The following is a 14,392-nucleotide window of genomic DNA, read 5'->3' as shown; positions in this document are numbered from 1 at the left end:
CTGGGGAAGCATATCCATAGAGGGAAACACAGACCTCTACAGGCTAGACCAGTGTTTCTCATCCTTTTTTCAGTCAAGGCACCCTTTACATTTCTGGACAGTCTTGAGGCACCCCATTCTAAAATGTAAAAAACTATTCCAATAGTTTTATATAACGCAGCAACATTCACACATGGACACCCAAGAGGTGATTTATTCTTCCAAATCAAATACACTTTTGCACACTGGTACTGACTAGTATTACAGTGTTTCTCTAAAGTTTTTCTCCATCACTGAGCTAATGTGACCCCAGCACTGACGGAGAGGGTCAGGGTCAGGGGAGAGTCAAACAAGGATGCTGTGCAGGCAACTGCCATCCTCCTTATCAACTGATATCATTGGTTGTTAGGATGCCGGTGGCTAGAAGGTTGTCAAAGTGCACAATGAAAACCTTGACCCTACAGAGCTTGCACAGACAGTCCAACTCCTCCAGGATGGCACATCAATACGTGTCATTGCCAGAAGGTTTGCGGTGTCTCCCAGCACAGTCTCTGTGGCTTTGTCTAAGCCCAGCACTGTGGCTTTGTGTAACGAAAAGTCAGGCTTCTTCCACCCGCTGGCTTGTATACGAGTTTTGGGCAACTTTTAGACATTTTGCCAAGGCACCCCTGAAGAAACCTCAAGGCACCCCAGGGTGCCTGGGTACCCTGGTTGAGAAGGGCTGGGCTAGACAGTGGCACCCTTACTGCCATTAGGTATTGGGATGAAATCATTGGACCCGTTGTCAGACCCTACGCTGGTGCAGTGGGTTCTGGGTTCCTCCTGCTGCATGACAATGCCCGGCCTCATGTTGCGAGAGTATGCAGCAGTTCCTGGAGGATGAAGGAATTGATAACATTGAATATCCCCCATGCTCTCCTGACCTAAATCCAATAGAACACCTCCGGGATATCATGTTTTGGTCCATCTGATGTCAGATTGCACCTCAGTCTGTCCAGGGGCTCAGTGGTGCCCTGGTCCAGATCTGGGAGGAAATACCCAGGACATCATCCGTCGTCTCATTAGGAGCATGCTCTGATATTGTCAGGCATGCATACAAGCACGTGGGGGCCATATAAAGTACCGAGTACTATATTGAGTTGCTGCAATGAAATTTCAGCAAAATGGACTAGCCTGCTTCATAATTTTTCACTTTGATTTTCGAGGTGTCTTTGAATTCAGTCCTCTGTAGGTTGATGATTTTCATTTCCATCAAACGATGGGGCATCCTTACGTCCCTAACATATTACCCAGTCCATATCAGTATCGATATCCAGCATAATATTTTTCCCCATTGACATCAGATGTGTTTTCAAAGTGTTCTTTAAATTTTTTTTTTGAGCCGTTTATAAACAGCCTCTATGGAAATACATTAGTCCAAATGTCATCCAAATCGTGCCGGTTAAAAAAACACATATTTGCACCAGGGCTAAGTGAAACAAAGTGCATTTATCCTTTTGCTTCCCCTTATTTTAACTAAACATCAACATGATAATCAATTCCCCCACCCATCATACAGTAAGGGTGGAGGAAACTCCCCTGCCCACTATTGTATTCAGATAGCCACAGCACTCTGCCTGAATACCCAAGCAGTGCATGCTTCTCATAGGATGCAGCCACTGTTCAGCTGATAAATTTTCCACCTGGCTAAGTTGATTTTTTTTTTCAAGCTGGGTGGTGCCAAAGGGCCACCTATGGCTCCAATAAAAACCTTTCTCAGCTAGAGTTCCTCCAGAGGTTGCTAAGGATTCCTTAAGCAATTGCCAATTTTGTACTTTCAGATAAAAAAGCAGTGACATTTAAGAAGATCTCCAGGATAGGAGAAAAAACAAATCACCCATTAGTACACCGCCCTACACAAAATACTAAATGGTTAATACAATTTTGAAAATCCTTACCATTTAGGAGAAAAATCTAATTGAATTTTCATGACCTTCAAAAGAAAACAGCATCTGCTCTACCAAGGAGGAAGTGTAATAGCAGGGATTACATCCTCTCCTATCTCTCTGCAGTAAAAGGAAACTACAGTTTCCATCAACCACAGGGAATTGTAGTGAATGTGGGCGGGTACACTGGGCCACTGTAAGTGGGGCTGAATTACGTCACTGCTTCCTGGAGAAAGTACTACAAAAGGGATGTGCCAATACCAGTGGCTGGGGGAATAGGAGGCATAGCAGTCACTGGACTTACAAAACAGGAAGCCAAAGAGAATTAACAGTTTGATTTGAAAATGAATAGGCTATTTCAGAACAACTACTGAGTGAACCAGAAGATGGATGACCTATTCCGTGAAGGTAGGAAATCAGCAACAAGGACATGTCAAGAAGTTTTTGCCCGGAGTTCTGATTTAAAGTGGAACTTAACTCTCTCAGTCTACATTGACTATTTTTTATCCTTATGCTACTAATATTGGTAAATAGATAGGAAAGTATAATATGTTTGTTTCAAACTTTTTTTTTTCACATTTCTTTAGTTATTTTCTGGGTTCCATGTTTAGGTAAAAGATATCAAATATCCCATGAGTCTTAAGGAGGGGCTTTCTGAGCTGAGCACACCCTCCTGCCTGAGCTAAGGGCAGATGGATTCCAGGAAGTAAATGACCTTACTTCCCACCCAAAAGGGGAAGTTCCGCTTTAAGTCTTTGTCCCCAGCTTCCCATTAAGGATTGGCACCTTTGGGGAGCGGGTACCCGAATTTGACAGGTACCTGCTCCCACTTCAGCTGCGATCACCTAAGGCCATCATCCATCTTGTTAAAAGGTTGAGAAAAGCTGTATAAGCACTATTGTGCTACTTAATTAAAGTGTTTTATTAAAAAAACTTTTTTTTACCTCAATGCATTCTCTGTATTAAGGTAAAACCCCCGCCCACTAGTAAAACACTCCCCTCACACAGTTAACCCTTTGATTGCCTAAAAAAGTTAATCCCTTCCACCCCAGTGCCATTAGTACAGTGCCTCACCTGCCTAAATACTTTCTTAGTCCTATCTCGATCCAGCGCTTGTGGTTGAATTAGTTTTTATATGAGAGTTCAATAACTCATTCCTGACACACAAAAGATTTTGATGCACAGCATGTTGTGAATGAGATTGGATTGACTTTTTCAGTGTTTATGCTGTTTCTTAGCTATTGTTTTTTTAACAGCTTTATCAAAATTATGTGGGTTCAAATTCCTTGCAAGCCTTTTTCTTTCCTCCCCCTCCCCCCTTTTTTTTTTTTTTTAGTATGTTCAGCTTGTAGATGCATAGAATGTACTTTCTATAGAATTAAATTTAAGTTAACCATACCATTTAACCACTTCCCAACCGGCCGTTGTATATAAACGGCCGGACGGGGGCACTGCAGGGTCGGCTGGCCGTTTATAAACGGCCTCCCCGCACCCTGCTTGTGCGCGCTCCCCGGGAGCGCGCAGCACCACGATCTGGTGCCCGCTGTTTACTCCGGACACAGTGAAATACAGATTGTCGGACGGGACCTCTGTACGAGTTCCCGATCATGTGATCACTGATTGGCCAATCAGTGATCACATGCAAAGTAGTAAGCAAGATGCCACTTCTGACATCATTGCTTACTACGTGTGAAAACTGTGAATGATCACAGAGGTCACATGGTACAAGGCTGTTCACAACAGCCTTGTACCATGTGACAAGCTGTGACCAATCACAGCTCACTCAGTAGTTCTCAATGGCTGCAAGAATGCAGACAGAGAGAAAGAAATGATTGCTTTTACATCCTATATAGGTGTAAAAGCAATCAGTGTAGAAAAAAAAAAATCTTCATCACCCCCCAAAAGTAGTACAGTATCACCATGGTGACACTGTATTGCTAGGGTGACAGTATGTAAAAAAAAAAATAAAAAAAATAAAATAAATAATATTAAAAAAAAATAAAAATGTAAAAAAAAATGTTTAAAAATTATAATTTTTGGTTATAAACTAATTTGCCTTTTTTTTTTTAACTAAAAAGATAAGGGAATAAATTTTGGCCAAGATTTATGATGAAATATTATTTATTTGCAAAATTTTATAAGAAAAACACTTTTTTTCAAAATTTTTGGACATTTTCATTTACATAGCAAAAAAGTAAAAATCCCAGCGGTGAATAAATAACACCAAAATAAACTTTTATCTGTCTCAAAACAATGGTAAAAAATTCATATGGGTACAGTGTTGCATGACCGCGCAATTGTCATTCAAAGTGTTATAGCACTGAAAGCTGAAAATTGCCCTGGTCAGGAAGAGGGTAAAAGTGTCCGGACTGGAAGTGGTTAAATATTAAAAATATTTTGCCATAAAATTATAGTATATGTGTTTCTATGTCAGAAAAGCATCTTTTTCATATTTTTTTAACATTTTCCAGATCCTGCCAGGAGCATCTTGATCTTGTACAACTGCTTTGAAGAAGTGACTTGACCTTGTATGCATTGCCGTAATTTTTTTGCCTTTGGACGCTTCCTTAACTGCCAGAGCAATATTTTGCTGTTATTTCTAAAGGTATGGAACCTAAATCTCAGAGTGTTTTATTCTTATTTTTTTTGTTTATTTTAGGCACAGTGTAAATATTTATGTCAACTACTTTAGGTATGTGTCCCTGTTGGAAAGATTTTCCATTACTTCCCTGACAGAGGCTGCCATTTTTCCACCTTCTATCAAAAAGATGAGACTTAAGCTGGAGCTAGGCTTTATTATTTTAGGGTCTGTTTAAACCCTTTTAGTTATTTAACGCGCACCAAACACAGGACGACGCCACATGAAATGCACACTGATAAATATGGGTGCAGAAAGATTAGGTGTGATTTGTCCTAAGTACTCAACTTCGCTGTTGTCAAATTGCTTTCTCTTCTGTGACACAGCTCAACGTATGAGTTTGCCAAAACTCAGATTTGCTCTCCATTTCACAGCCTGTACTTTGTTCTGAATCTCAGGGCTGGGTGGCCATATGGGGGACTGCTGGCAGAAGTGATCAAACCGCTGTAAAGCTGCACTTCTGTCTGCTAAAAAGGAAAGTGTAGTGCCCAGAAAAGAGTCCTCCTTCTACACCAACCCCCCCAGCTGGTGCATTACAGCAACCAAGCAGGCAGTCACTGGTCTTGGACAAGTCTCAGCCTGCAGGACTACTTGGAGAGTAGAGAACACCATTGTCTTCATCAGTGCTGGCTCTGTCCTGGACTCCTACTGATGCCTCCTGCAAGTGCTAATTGGAACCCAGTTTCTTCAGTGGCTCCAGTTTTAGCACTGAGGAGGGTCCAGGGAGGCGAGCACTCTCATGGTGCTGCTCGACGCAGACTGGGAAATAGAGCTCTAGTGGAACTCTGCAACAATACATCTCCTTGCACAGTGACTGGATGTACCTTGCCAGGAGGGAACAAGCTGCTTGTTCTGCTGGTGCATCAAACTATAACTCCCAATCAACCCCTTCCCGTCACTTCTGCGTATGACACCACTACCACCTCTCATCACAGTGGGACACCACCACCGCTTTCTACACTAGACTTGACATCGCTATTCAACAAAATTCACCTTTTACAGTGGTGCGTGTGCATATTCCCTGCAACCCCTTCCCTGTTTGAACCACTATCTAGAAGAGGGCCCAAGTAAGAAAACCTGTCTATTGTCACTCCAGAGTCCCACCATCACCACACCAAAGCCGCCATTACCTGCTTCCCAAAGTGACAAGCAAGTAGCTTTGCTTCATTTAAATTAATATATCTGTCGGTCATAACTGGAGAAATATGTGAGAGTCCTGGAAAGTCCAAGTAGGGACAAGCAAGTTTAACCCCTCTATTTGTACTGGTGAAACAGTTTCACCTAAAAAGAGAGTTTGGGAAACAATTTTAGAGCTGTCCCTAGAACAACAGATAACGGGAAATCTTCTAATGGGGACATTAGTTTTGTGGACAGTTGTCTACAAGGGGAACGCCCCTCAATTTGGGAGATTCCCTCTCACTTCCTGTTGCATCACTGACAGGAGGTGAAGAGAAATTCACCAGTGGTACACACAGTGAAAAATAAACTTGCAGGAGTTTTAGACTTTACCTGCTCTAACCAACACTGGTTATACATATACTTTAAATCTTGTCACTTTACTATAAAATGAGAATACATTAGAGCCTGTGATACCCTGCTAAGAAAGCCTGAGCTAAACTCGCTATTGGGGCTCTTGGACAACTGCCTTACTCATTTTACAAGTGAAACACGTAAATTAATTTTGACAGTTTACAGTATTTCTTACTAGGCATTTGTTCTGTTTCAGATAGCAGTGAAATGAAAAAAAAATATGAGGGGCATTATTAAAGATATTTAGAAATATTAATATTTGTACTTGTCAAAAATGCAAATGAAATGCTTCTGTGCCAGCGCTATGGAAATATTGTGTGAGATTTGCCTATGGAGAGTAGAAAGAACTGGCTTCCATCCTTGTTTGCTATATTATTGTGCGACAGAACATATAGCCCCTGCCATTTTGCTTCTGGGCACTGTTACTTTTATTTTTGTGATCTCAGTGATCAATAATTGATCTTATAAAGTGATAATGAAAACAGGTTTTGTTTAAAACTTTTATTAGCATGTTAATGGGATGTGGAAAGAGTGAGAGAGGCACATATAAGCAGATTAACTTTCAACTTTAATCTATGCTTTAATGTGCTTTCATTAGAAGGAAGCATCTTTATATATTTGTAACATTTTCTAGGTCTTGCCAGGAGCAATCTGAAGAAGTGACTTGACCTTGTATGCATTGCCATCGTCTTTTGCCAAGACCTTTTAAACCTTCTTTAACTGGCAGAGCAGTATTCTGCAGGTATTTGTACAGGTACGGAACTTAAATGTTGGCATACATTTGTCTTGTCCTTATTCAATCTAGACCAGTGTAAATATCTAGATCAGCCATTTTTTTTGTCCCATGCTAATTTCTGTTGGATTTGACTTGGAAATCACTGTAAGATGTTGTAAGATGTCATGAAATCTTTAGGGTGTAGTTCTTTAGATCAATTTAACAAAGGTAGCATGGTTCCGTGGTACACATTCAAGCCCAGAATGTTTAGTTTTTTGATGGTATATGCTGAAGAGAATGTTTAAAACAAAACGTTAATTAGCAAGTGCTTCTTTTTACAGTGATTTGAAAGTCACCATCTCGGAGTCATGGAGATGCCGTCGTATTACACCAAACTTCTTGGAGAGCTGAATGAGCAGCGTAAGAGAGATTTCTTCTGTGACTGCAGCATCATTGTAGAAGGCCGAATATTTAAAGCACACAGAAATGTTCTGTTTGCAAATAGTGGTTACTTTCGGGCCATGTTAGTTCACTACATTCAAGACAGTGGAAGGCATAGCACTGCATCTCTGGACATTGTCACTTCTGAGGCCTTCTCTACCATCCTGGATTTTCTATACTCAGGGAAGTTAAACCTGAGTGGAGAGAATGTAATTGAGGTTATGAGTGCAGCAAGCTACCTCCAAATGACGGATGTTGTTAACTTTTGTAAGGCTTACATACGGTCTTCTCTCGATATCTGCAGGAAAATAGAAAGGGAGAGTTCTTTTGGACAGGCTGATAGTGGCAGTGATGGTGTAAATGGTGGCAGAGCAACACTTGGAAATATAACTGTAAAAACAGGTCAGGGGGACTGTCAGAAGGAAGCACCCTGTGGAGACTGTAGTAGCTGCAATTCTGTGGAAGTGATGGTGAAGGATCCCACAAGTGCAGGCTCTCCAGAAGAAAAAAGTCCTACTAAAACAGTGGAACCCAAAGAGGAGTTTGATTCTGATGTTGTGGAAGTGACAGAAGGTATCCAACCTTATCAGATACAAGCTGGCATGGAGCAGGGTGAAGAAAGTCCTCAGGGTAGTTCCAATATGGACCTGGCATGTAATAATTATCACATGAAGCAATTTTTAGAGGCTCTCCTCCGCAACAGCTCTGCACAGAGAAAAGATGATCAAGGGCATCATTTCCCACGTGATTATGAGTCCCGGCAAGAGGAAGGAAGTGTCTCAATGAGTAATATGATGGACATTCAGGGAGACTGGTATGGTGAAGATACAGGTAATGGAGCAAACTAAAATGGTCCTTATTTAAAGTATATCATTATGTTTTGTTTGTTTGAAGGACAGTTTTTTGCTGTGTATTTCAATGCACTCTTAAGAAGTTGGTGTACAGTAATATTGGTGTCAGTGGACACAATATTATCCCCCAACTTTAGTGTCAGTGAGTGCAATACCCCTAACATTGGTGTCAGTGGATGCATTAATAGCCCCTGACATTGGTGTCAGTGGATGCAATAATCGCCCCAAAGATTGGTGTCAGTAAGTGCTATAATCCCAAACATTGGTGTCAGTGAGTGCAATGATGACCCCCAGCACTAGTGGCAGTAAAATTGAACCCTTCCCCCACATACCTGATTACATGGTCCTATGCTGGTCTTTCTCCTGTCTCTCCCTGAAGCTGTGTACCCCGCCTCACAGTACAGTCGTTATATTTGTCAATGCATAGATACATATACCAATAATGTTTCTATCAATCTATGTTTTTATTATTTTTCCATTGTACTATGGGCTATGAATGCTACGGTCGGATATGGTCCTTGTTCCAGATAAGGAATAATAAGGGGCAGATCTGTGTAATTTGATGGCTTTTTAAGACTAGGTCTTCATGTTTGAGTATGTGTTGGGGGGATGCTCCAGTGATAATTTGTTATCTGAGAGAAATCTTAGGTTCAGGATAATGATTTTAAGCCAAGGTTGTTTAATGGGCCAACCTGTTCCTCTTTTCATGCTGTATGCATTGTAGCTTTCCCTGTAGCTGCATATTTCTTGCTATTACCATAACCTACTGGCAAGAACAAACAAAAATAATTTCTCCTGCTCCTGGCGATCACAGCGATACTACATGTTTTTTAATATTTTTCTCCATTCAAGAGGAGAGAAAAAACACAGGGGTGAGCTGAACAGTGACTGATCACTGTGATAGCCAATCAGAGACTATAACAGCGATCGGGAAGCCTGGTTCCTGATTGTTAGTACAAAACTCGGAGCTCTTGGTGAGCGTCCAGTCTCTGTGCTGGGAGCACGCTGTGCAGCGTGTTCTCAGCACAAACACAGGTACGCATATATGCAGACCCACGGATAAAGACCTACTTCTGGGACTTCATATATATGTGGAGACTTGGTGGAAAAGGGTTAAAGGAAATATATGGTCACAGCATTCACTTTCATTTGATAATTTTAGCATTGTAACTGCAATACAGTAATTTTGACAATGAAATATAAGCTTACTTATACGTACTCTTTCCACAACTTCATGGATCTCTGCATGCTTTGCAGGTTCTCCTCTGCTGTTTACTATCAATTTATATGGACTATGTATCCCATGGTACCTTGCTGTCTGCAACTTGTGATTCCTGTAATAACTCCTGAAGCTCTTCCTCTTAGTAGCTTTGTAGTTCAGAAGGCAGGCTCTGTGAAGTCTATGACACAGCAGCGTCTAACCAAAGTAAGTCTACCCAAAAATAGTGAATACGTATCACAGAATGTAGAGGAGGTAAATGTGTGAGGAGCACAGAGTAAGTTTACAAACTTCAAGATCATTCAGATTTAACCTTTTGCCACCCACTCACAGCACATTTACTACGGGTGGCAGCTGCAGGCTCAGCAATGAATATGAATTCTGGTTGAGAATTGCGGACCCTTCAGCTGCATCAACCACTAAAGCTATTTTGAATTTTTGCAAGAAAAACTTTATAGTACATTGTTCACAATTTGAAAAATGTGACAGCAAGCAGACAGCATCTCACATTTTTCTTTCAGGTGATGTTTTAGTTGTTCCAATCAAGCTACACAAGTGCCCGTTCTGCCCATACACAGCAAAGCAAAAAGGCATTCTGAAACGTCACATTCGATCACATACAGGAGAGCGCCCATACCCATGTGAAATCTGTGGTAAGAGGTTCACGCGGCAGGAGCATCTGCGGAGCCATTCACTCACTGTGAGTATATTCATATAAAGTATATGTTACTACATACTGTGTGTCATTTTTTTATATACAGTGGGGATCGAACGTTTGGGCACCCCAGCTAAAAATTTGTATTAATGTGCATAAAGAAGCCAAGAAAAGATGGAAAAATCTCCAAAAGGCATCAAATTACAGATTAGAGATTCTTATAATATGTCAACAAAAGTTAGATTTTATTTCCATCATTTACACTTTCAAAATAACAGAAAACAAAAAAATGGCGTCTGCAAAAGTTTGGGCACCCTGCAGAATTTATAGCATGCACTGCCCCCTTTGCAAAGCTGAGACCTGCCAGTGTCATGGATTGTTCTCAATCATCGTCTGGGAAGACCAGGTTATGTCAATCTCAAAGGTTTTAAATGCCCAGACTCATCTGACCTTGCCCCAACAATCAGCACCATGGGTTCTTCTAAGCAGTTGTCTAGAAAACTGAAACTGAAAATAGTTGACGCTCACAAAGCTGGAGAAGGCTATAAGAAGATAGCAAAGCGTTTTCAGATGTCAATATCCTCTGTTCGGAATGTAATTAAGAAATGGCAGTCATCAGGAACAGTGGAAGTTAAAGCAAGATCTGGAAGACCCAAGAAAAATATCAGACAGAACAGCTCGCAGGATTGTGAGAAAAACAATTCAAAACCCACGTTTGACTGCACGATCCCTCCAGAAAGATCTGGCAGACACTGGAGTTGTGGTACACTATTCCACTATAAAGATACTTGTACAAATATGGTCTTCATGGAAGAGTCATCAGAAGAAAACCTCTTCTACGTCCTCACCACAAAAATCATCGTTTGAACTTTGCAAATGAACATATAGACAAGCCTGATGCATTTTGGAAACAAGTTCTGTGGACTGATGAATTGAACTTTTTGGCCGGAATGAGCAAAGGTACGTTTGGAGAAGAAGGGGCACAGAATTTAATGAAAACAACCTCTGTCCAACTGTTAAGCATGGGGTTGGATCAATCATGCTTTGGGGTTGTGTTGCAGCCAGTGGCACAGGGAACATCTCACGAGTAGAAGGAAAAATGTATTCAATAAAATTTCAGCAAATTTTGGATGGTAACTTGATGCCATCTGTGAAAAAGCTGAAGTTAAAGAGAGGATGGCTTCTACAAATGGATAATGATCCTAAACACACCTCGAAATCCACGGGGGATTACATCAAGAGGCGTAAACTGAAGGTTTTGCCATGGCCTTCACAATCTCCTGACCTCAGCATAATTGAAAATCTATGGATAGACCTTAAAAGAGCAGTGCGTGACAGACAGCCCAGAAATCTCAAAGAACTGGAAGACTTTTGGAAGGAAGAATGGGCAAAGATACCTCAAACAAGAATTGAAAGACTTTTGGCTGGCTAAAAAAAGCGTTTACAAGCTGTGATACTTGCCAAAGGGGGCAGTACAAGATATTAACTCTGCAGGGTGCCCAAACTTTTGCAGGCACCATTTTTTTGTTTTCTGTTATTTTGAAAGTGTAAATGATGGAAATAAAATCTAACTTTTGTTGACATATTATAAGAATGTCTAATCTGTAATTTGATGCCTTTTGGAGATTTTTCCATCTTTCCTTGGCTTCTTTATGCACAATAATACAAATTTTTAGCTGGGGTGCCCAAACTTTCGATCCCCACTGTATATATATATAAACACACACACACACAGTGAAGGAAATAAGTATTTGATCCCCTGCTGATTATTATTATTATACAGTATTTATAAAGCGCCAATAGTTCGCTCAGCGCTGTACATTACAAAGGGGGACAGAACATGTGACAGAACAATACCAATACAATGCAAAACGTGAGGGGATTGATTTTGAATGTTTGCCCACTCACAAAGAAATGATCAGTCTAAAAATCGAATGGTAGGTGTATTGTAACACTGAGAGACAGAATAGCAACAAAAAATTCAAAACAAATGCATGTCTAAGAAATTATGCACTGATTTGCATGTTCATGAGGGAAATAAGTATTTGATCCCTTCACAAAACATTACTTAGTACTTGGTGGCAAATCCCTTGTTGGCAATCACAGAGGTCAGAAGTTTCCTGTAAATTAAAAATTACAAATGTGCTTACTTGTGAGCTACTATGGTAAATCGTGATTAAATTAATCAATTTATTAAATAAACCCACCTGTGGTTCGCTGACACTCACACTAACTCATCAAATAGTGCTATGTAACTAAAAATAATATATAAAGCAGTGTTGCGCTCCCATATACTAATAAAAGTTAATAAAAATTAATAAAAATTAGAGATTAATAAAATTATGCTGTGTATCACATATATCACTCTATACATATATATTACTGTTTTAATTATTCTTATTGAAAACAAAAAATAATTTCGATATATCCAAGTACATATTTGAAAATTATTTTAAGTCTAAGTATAATAGTAATAATAAATGTGCACAAAGTCCCCTTCCAATTAGTTCAGCATCAAAAAGTGCCACTCCCAAAATCCATGTGCAATGTGTGCTCAGTATGCGCTCACCTTGTGTTTTGCCTAAGATAATAGGCAAAAAACGCTTGTTGTCCTCATAGGACTGATGTAACCATATTCCTCCTTTTGTAAAAATTCCTCCAGATATAAAATGGTCCGTTGTAATAATATGTTATTCCACCTGGGGTCTCTCCACTCTATCAATATACTGTATAGAGGAGATGGATGGATCTCTCCCTTTTCCCTCCAGGGGACTCCCTCCACCTTTAAATAGCCTCTGTTCGATGTATCTCAGATGGGTATCATAGGAGAAAAACAGAAACCATGGTGCCTTATCCTTTTTAAATGGTAATTTATTAGTGATCAGATTTGCCACTCACATGATAACATTCTTCCATGAGCTAGTAAGAGCATTGCCTGTAGTATCTTCTATACTCGCCGTACTGATCCGAGACAACGTCGTGACGTCAGAGCCCCTCCCCTACACGTTGCGTCACCAGGTCACGTGACCTCAGGGGGATAAGATTGGACATCACAACTTTCATAGCTATATTTATATATGACGGACGCCATTTTATTGTAGTCCGCGTGCATGCAGTCATTTTCCTAAGGTCTCATTTCTATGTGATGTATCCTCCAGTTATTGCATGCATCGGACTATAATTGATAAAACTATTACTCTGTGTTGTCCGACGTAGACGGACTATTTGGCTGTATACCATGATATCCAGGCTTATGCTTATTCACTATGTGCATCATATATAGCAATTCCCAATTATATTATAATTATGTTAAAAACAACCAACCGTATTGTTAAAATCATTATATGCTAAAATACCTTTAATCTTATTTTTTAAAATTTCTCTATCACTAATTATTTTTAATCACCCCGTACATATCATTAATTATAACAATTATATCTTATTAAAAATACATATTATAAAAAGCTAAAATTGTTTTAGAAAATTCATACAACTCAGAGTTACATATAATACATAAAATTCTGAAAAGGGGGTATAATGTGATATTTCTGATAGCATATCCCCATACTCTTATTCTGTGTGTCCACGTCTATATATGAATCCATCTAAATTGCACCTAAATAATTATTAATTCACCTCCTAGTGGTGGATCCTAATCTCTACTACCCCTTAGGACATTGTAATGGATATTTAAATAAGATAAAGCATACTAATGGTAAAAAATACAATTAAAAAATATATATTATACTTCATCTCATTATTATATAAATATATGCTTGCTATAAGTTAAAATATTTAAAATCTAATGTTATCCCAACATGATATTTAAAAATTATCGATAAAGCATGTCAAATCAAATTCTTTATTTAACCCATTCGGGGCTAAACATCCCATTTCATATATCCACTTGGATTCCTTTTTACTTATTTCTCTAATGATATTGTCACCTCTCCAGTGTTGGGGGTGTTTTTCTATACCCCAAAATTCTAAACCACTAGCATCTTTGTTAAGGTATCGCTTAAAATGCTGTGACACATGATGGTATTTATAGCCTCTGTTTATATTGTATACATGTTCCTTAATGCGTTCCCTCAGTAATCTCTTAGTACGTCCTATATAAATTAAGTTGCATGGACATTTCAAGGCATAGATTACCCCTTTAGTGTCACAAGATATAAACTGTCAAATTTTATACTCTTTCCCATTATTGCTATTATTAAATGTAAACCTTCGTCTGGGATTGTGTGTTACTCTGCTGCAACTGTAACATCTACCACACGCATAAAACCCTATGCCTTGAAAAGAACTAATATTATTATTCCTGACTGGAGGTTCTAATATACTTTTCACAACCTTATCTTTTATAGTAGGGGCTTTTTTATATATGAATCTCGGTTTTTCTGGAATAATATTTTTTAATTGTTTATCCAGTTGTAAAA

The 14,392-nt window shown here is 39.4% G+C and overlaps 1 protein-coding gene across 2 annotated transcripts in view; it reads left to right on the top strand.

The window, feature by feature from the left end:
- Nucleotides 1–14,392, top strand: part of ZBTB8B (zinc finger and BTB domain containing 8B) — a 43,399-nt gene that overhangs the window by 6,984 nt on the left and 22,023 nt on the right. For both annotated transcript variants that reach the window (XR_016312260.1, XM_089673816.1), the window contains exons 2-5: nt 4,376–4,509; nt 6,707–6,826; nt 7,129–8,059; nt 9,820–9,998. Coding sequence is in view for 1 of the 2 variants with exons in the window: in XM_089673816.1 (XP_089529942.1) it covers nt 7,156–8,059; nt 9,820–9,998 (1,083 nt within the window). In the remaining variant the exon portion in view is untranslated. The remainder of the gene's footprint in view (nt 1–4,375; nt 4,510–6,706; nt 6,827–7,128; nt 8,060–9,819; nt 9,999–14,392) is intronic.

The sequence above is a fragment of the Staurois parvus genome, unplaced genomic scaffold, assembly GCF_062004578.1.
Source record: "Staurois parvus isolate SC_StPar_1 unplaced genomic scaffold, SC_StPar_1.0 ptg000145l, whole genome shotgun sequence".
Lineage (NCBI taxonomy): Eukaryota > Metazoa > Chordata > Amphibia > Anura > Ranidae > Staurois > Staurois parvus.
This window is presented reverse-complemented; position numbering and strand designations above follow the sequence as displayed.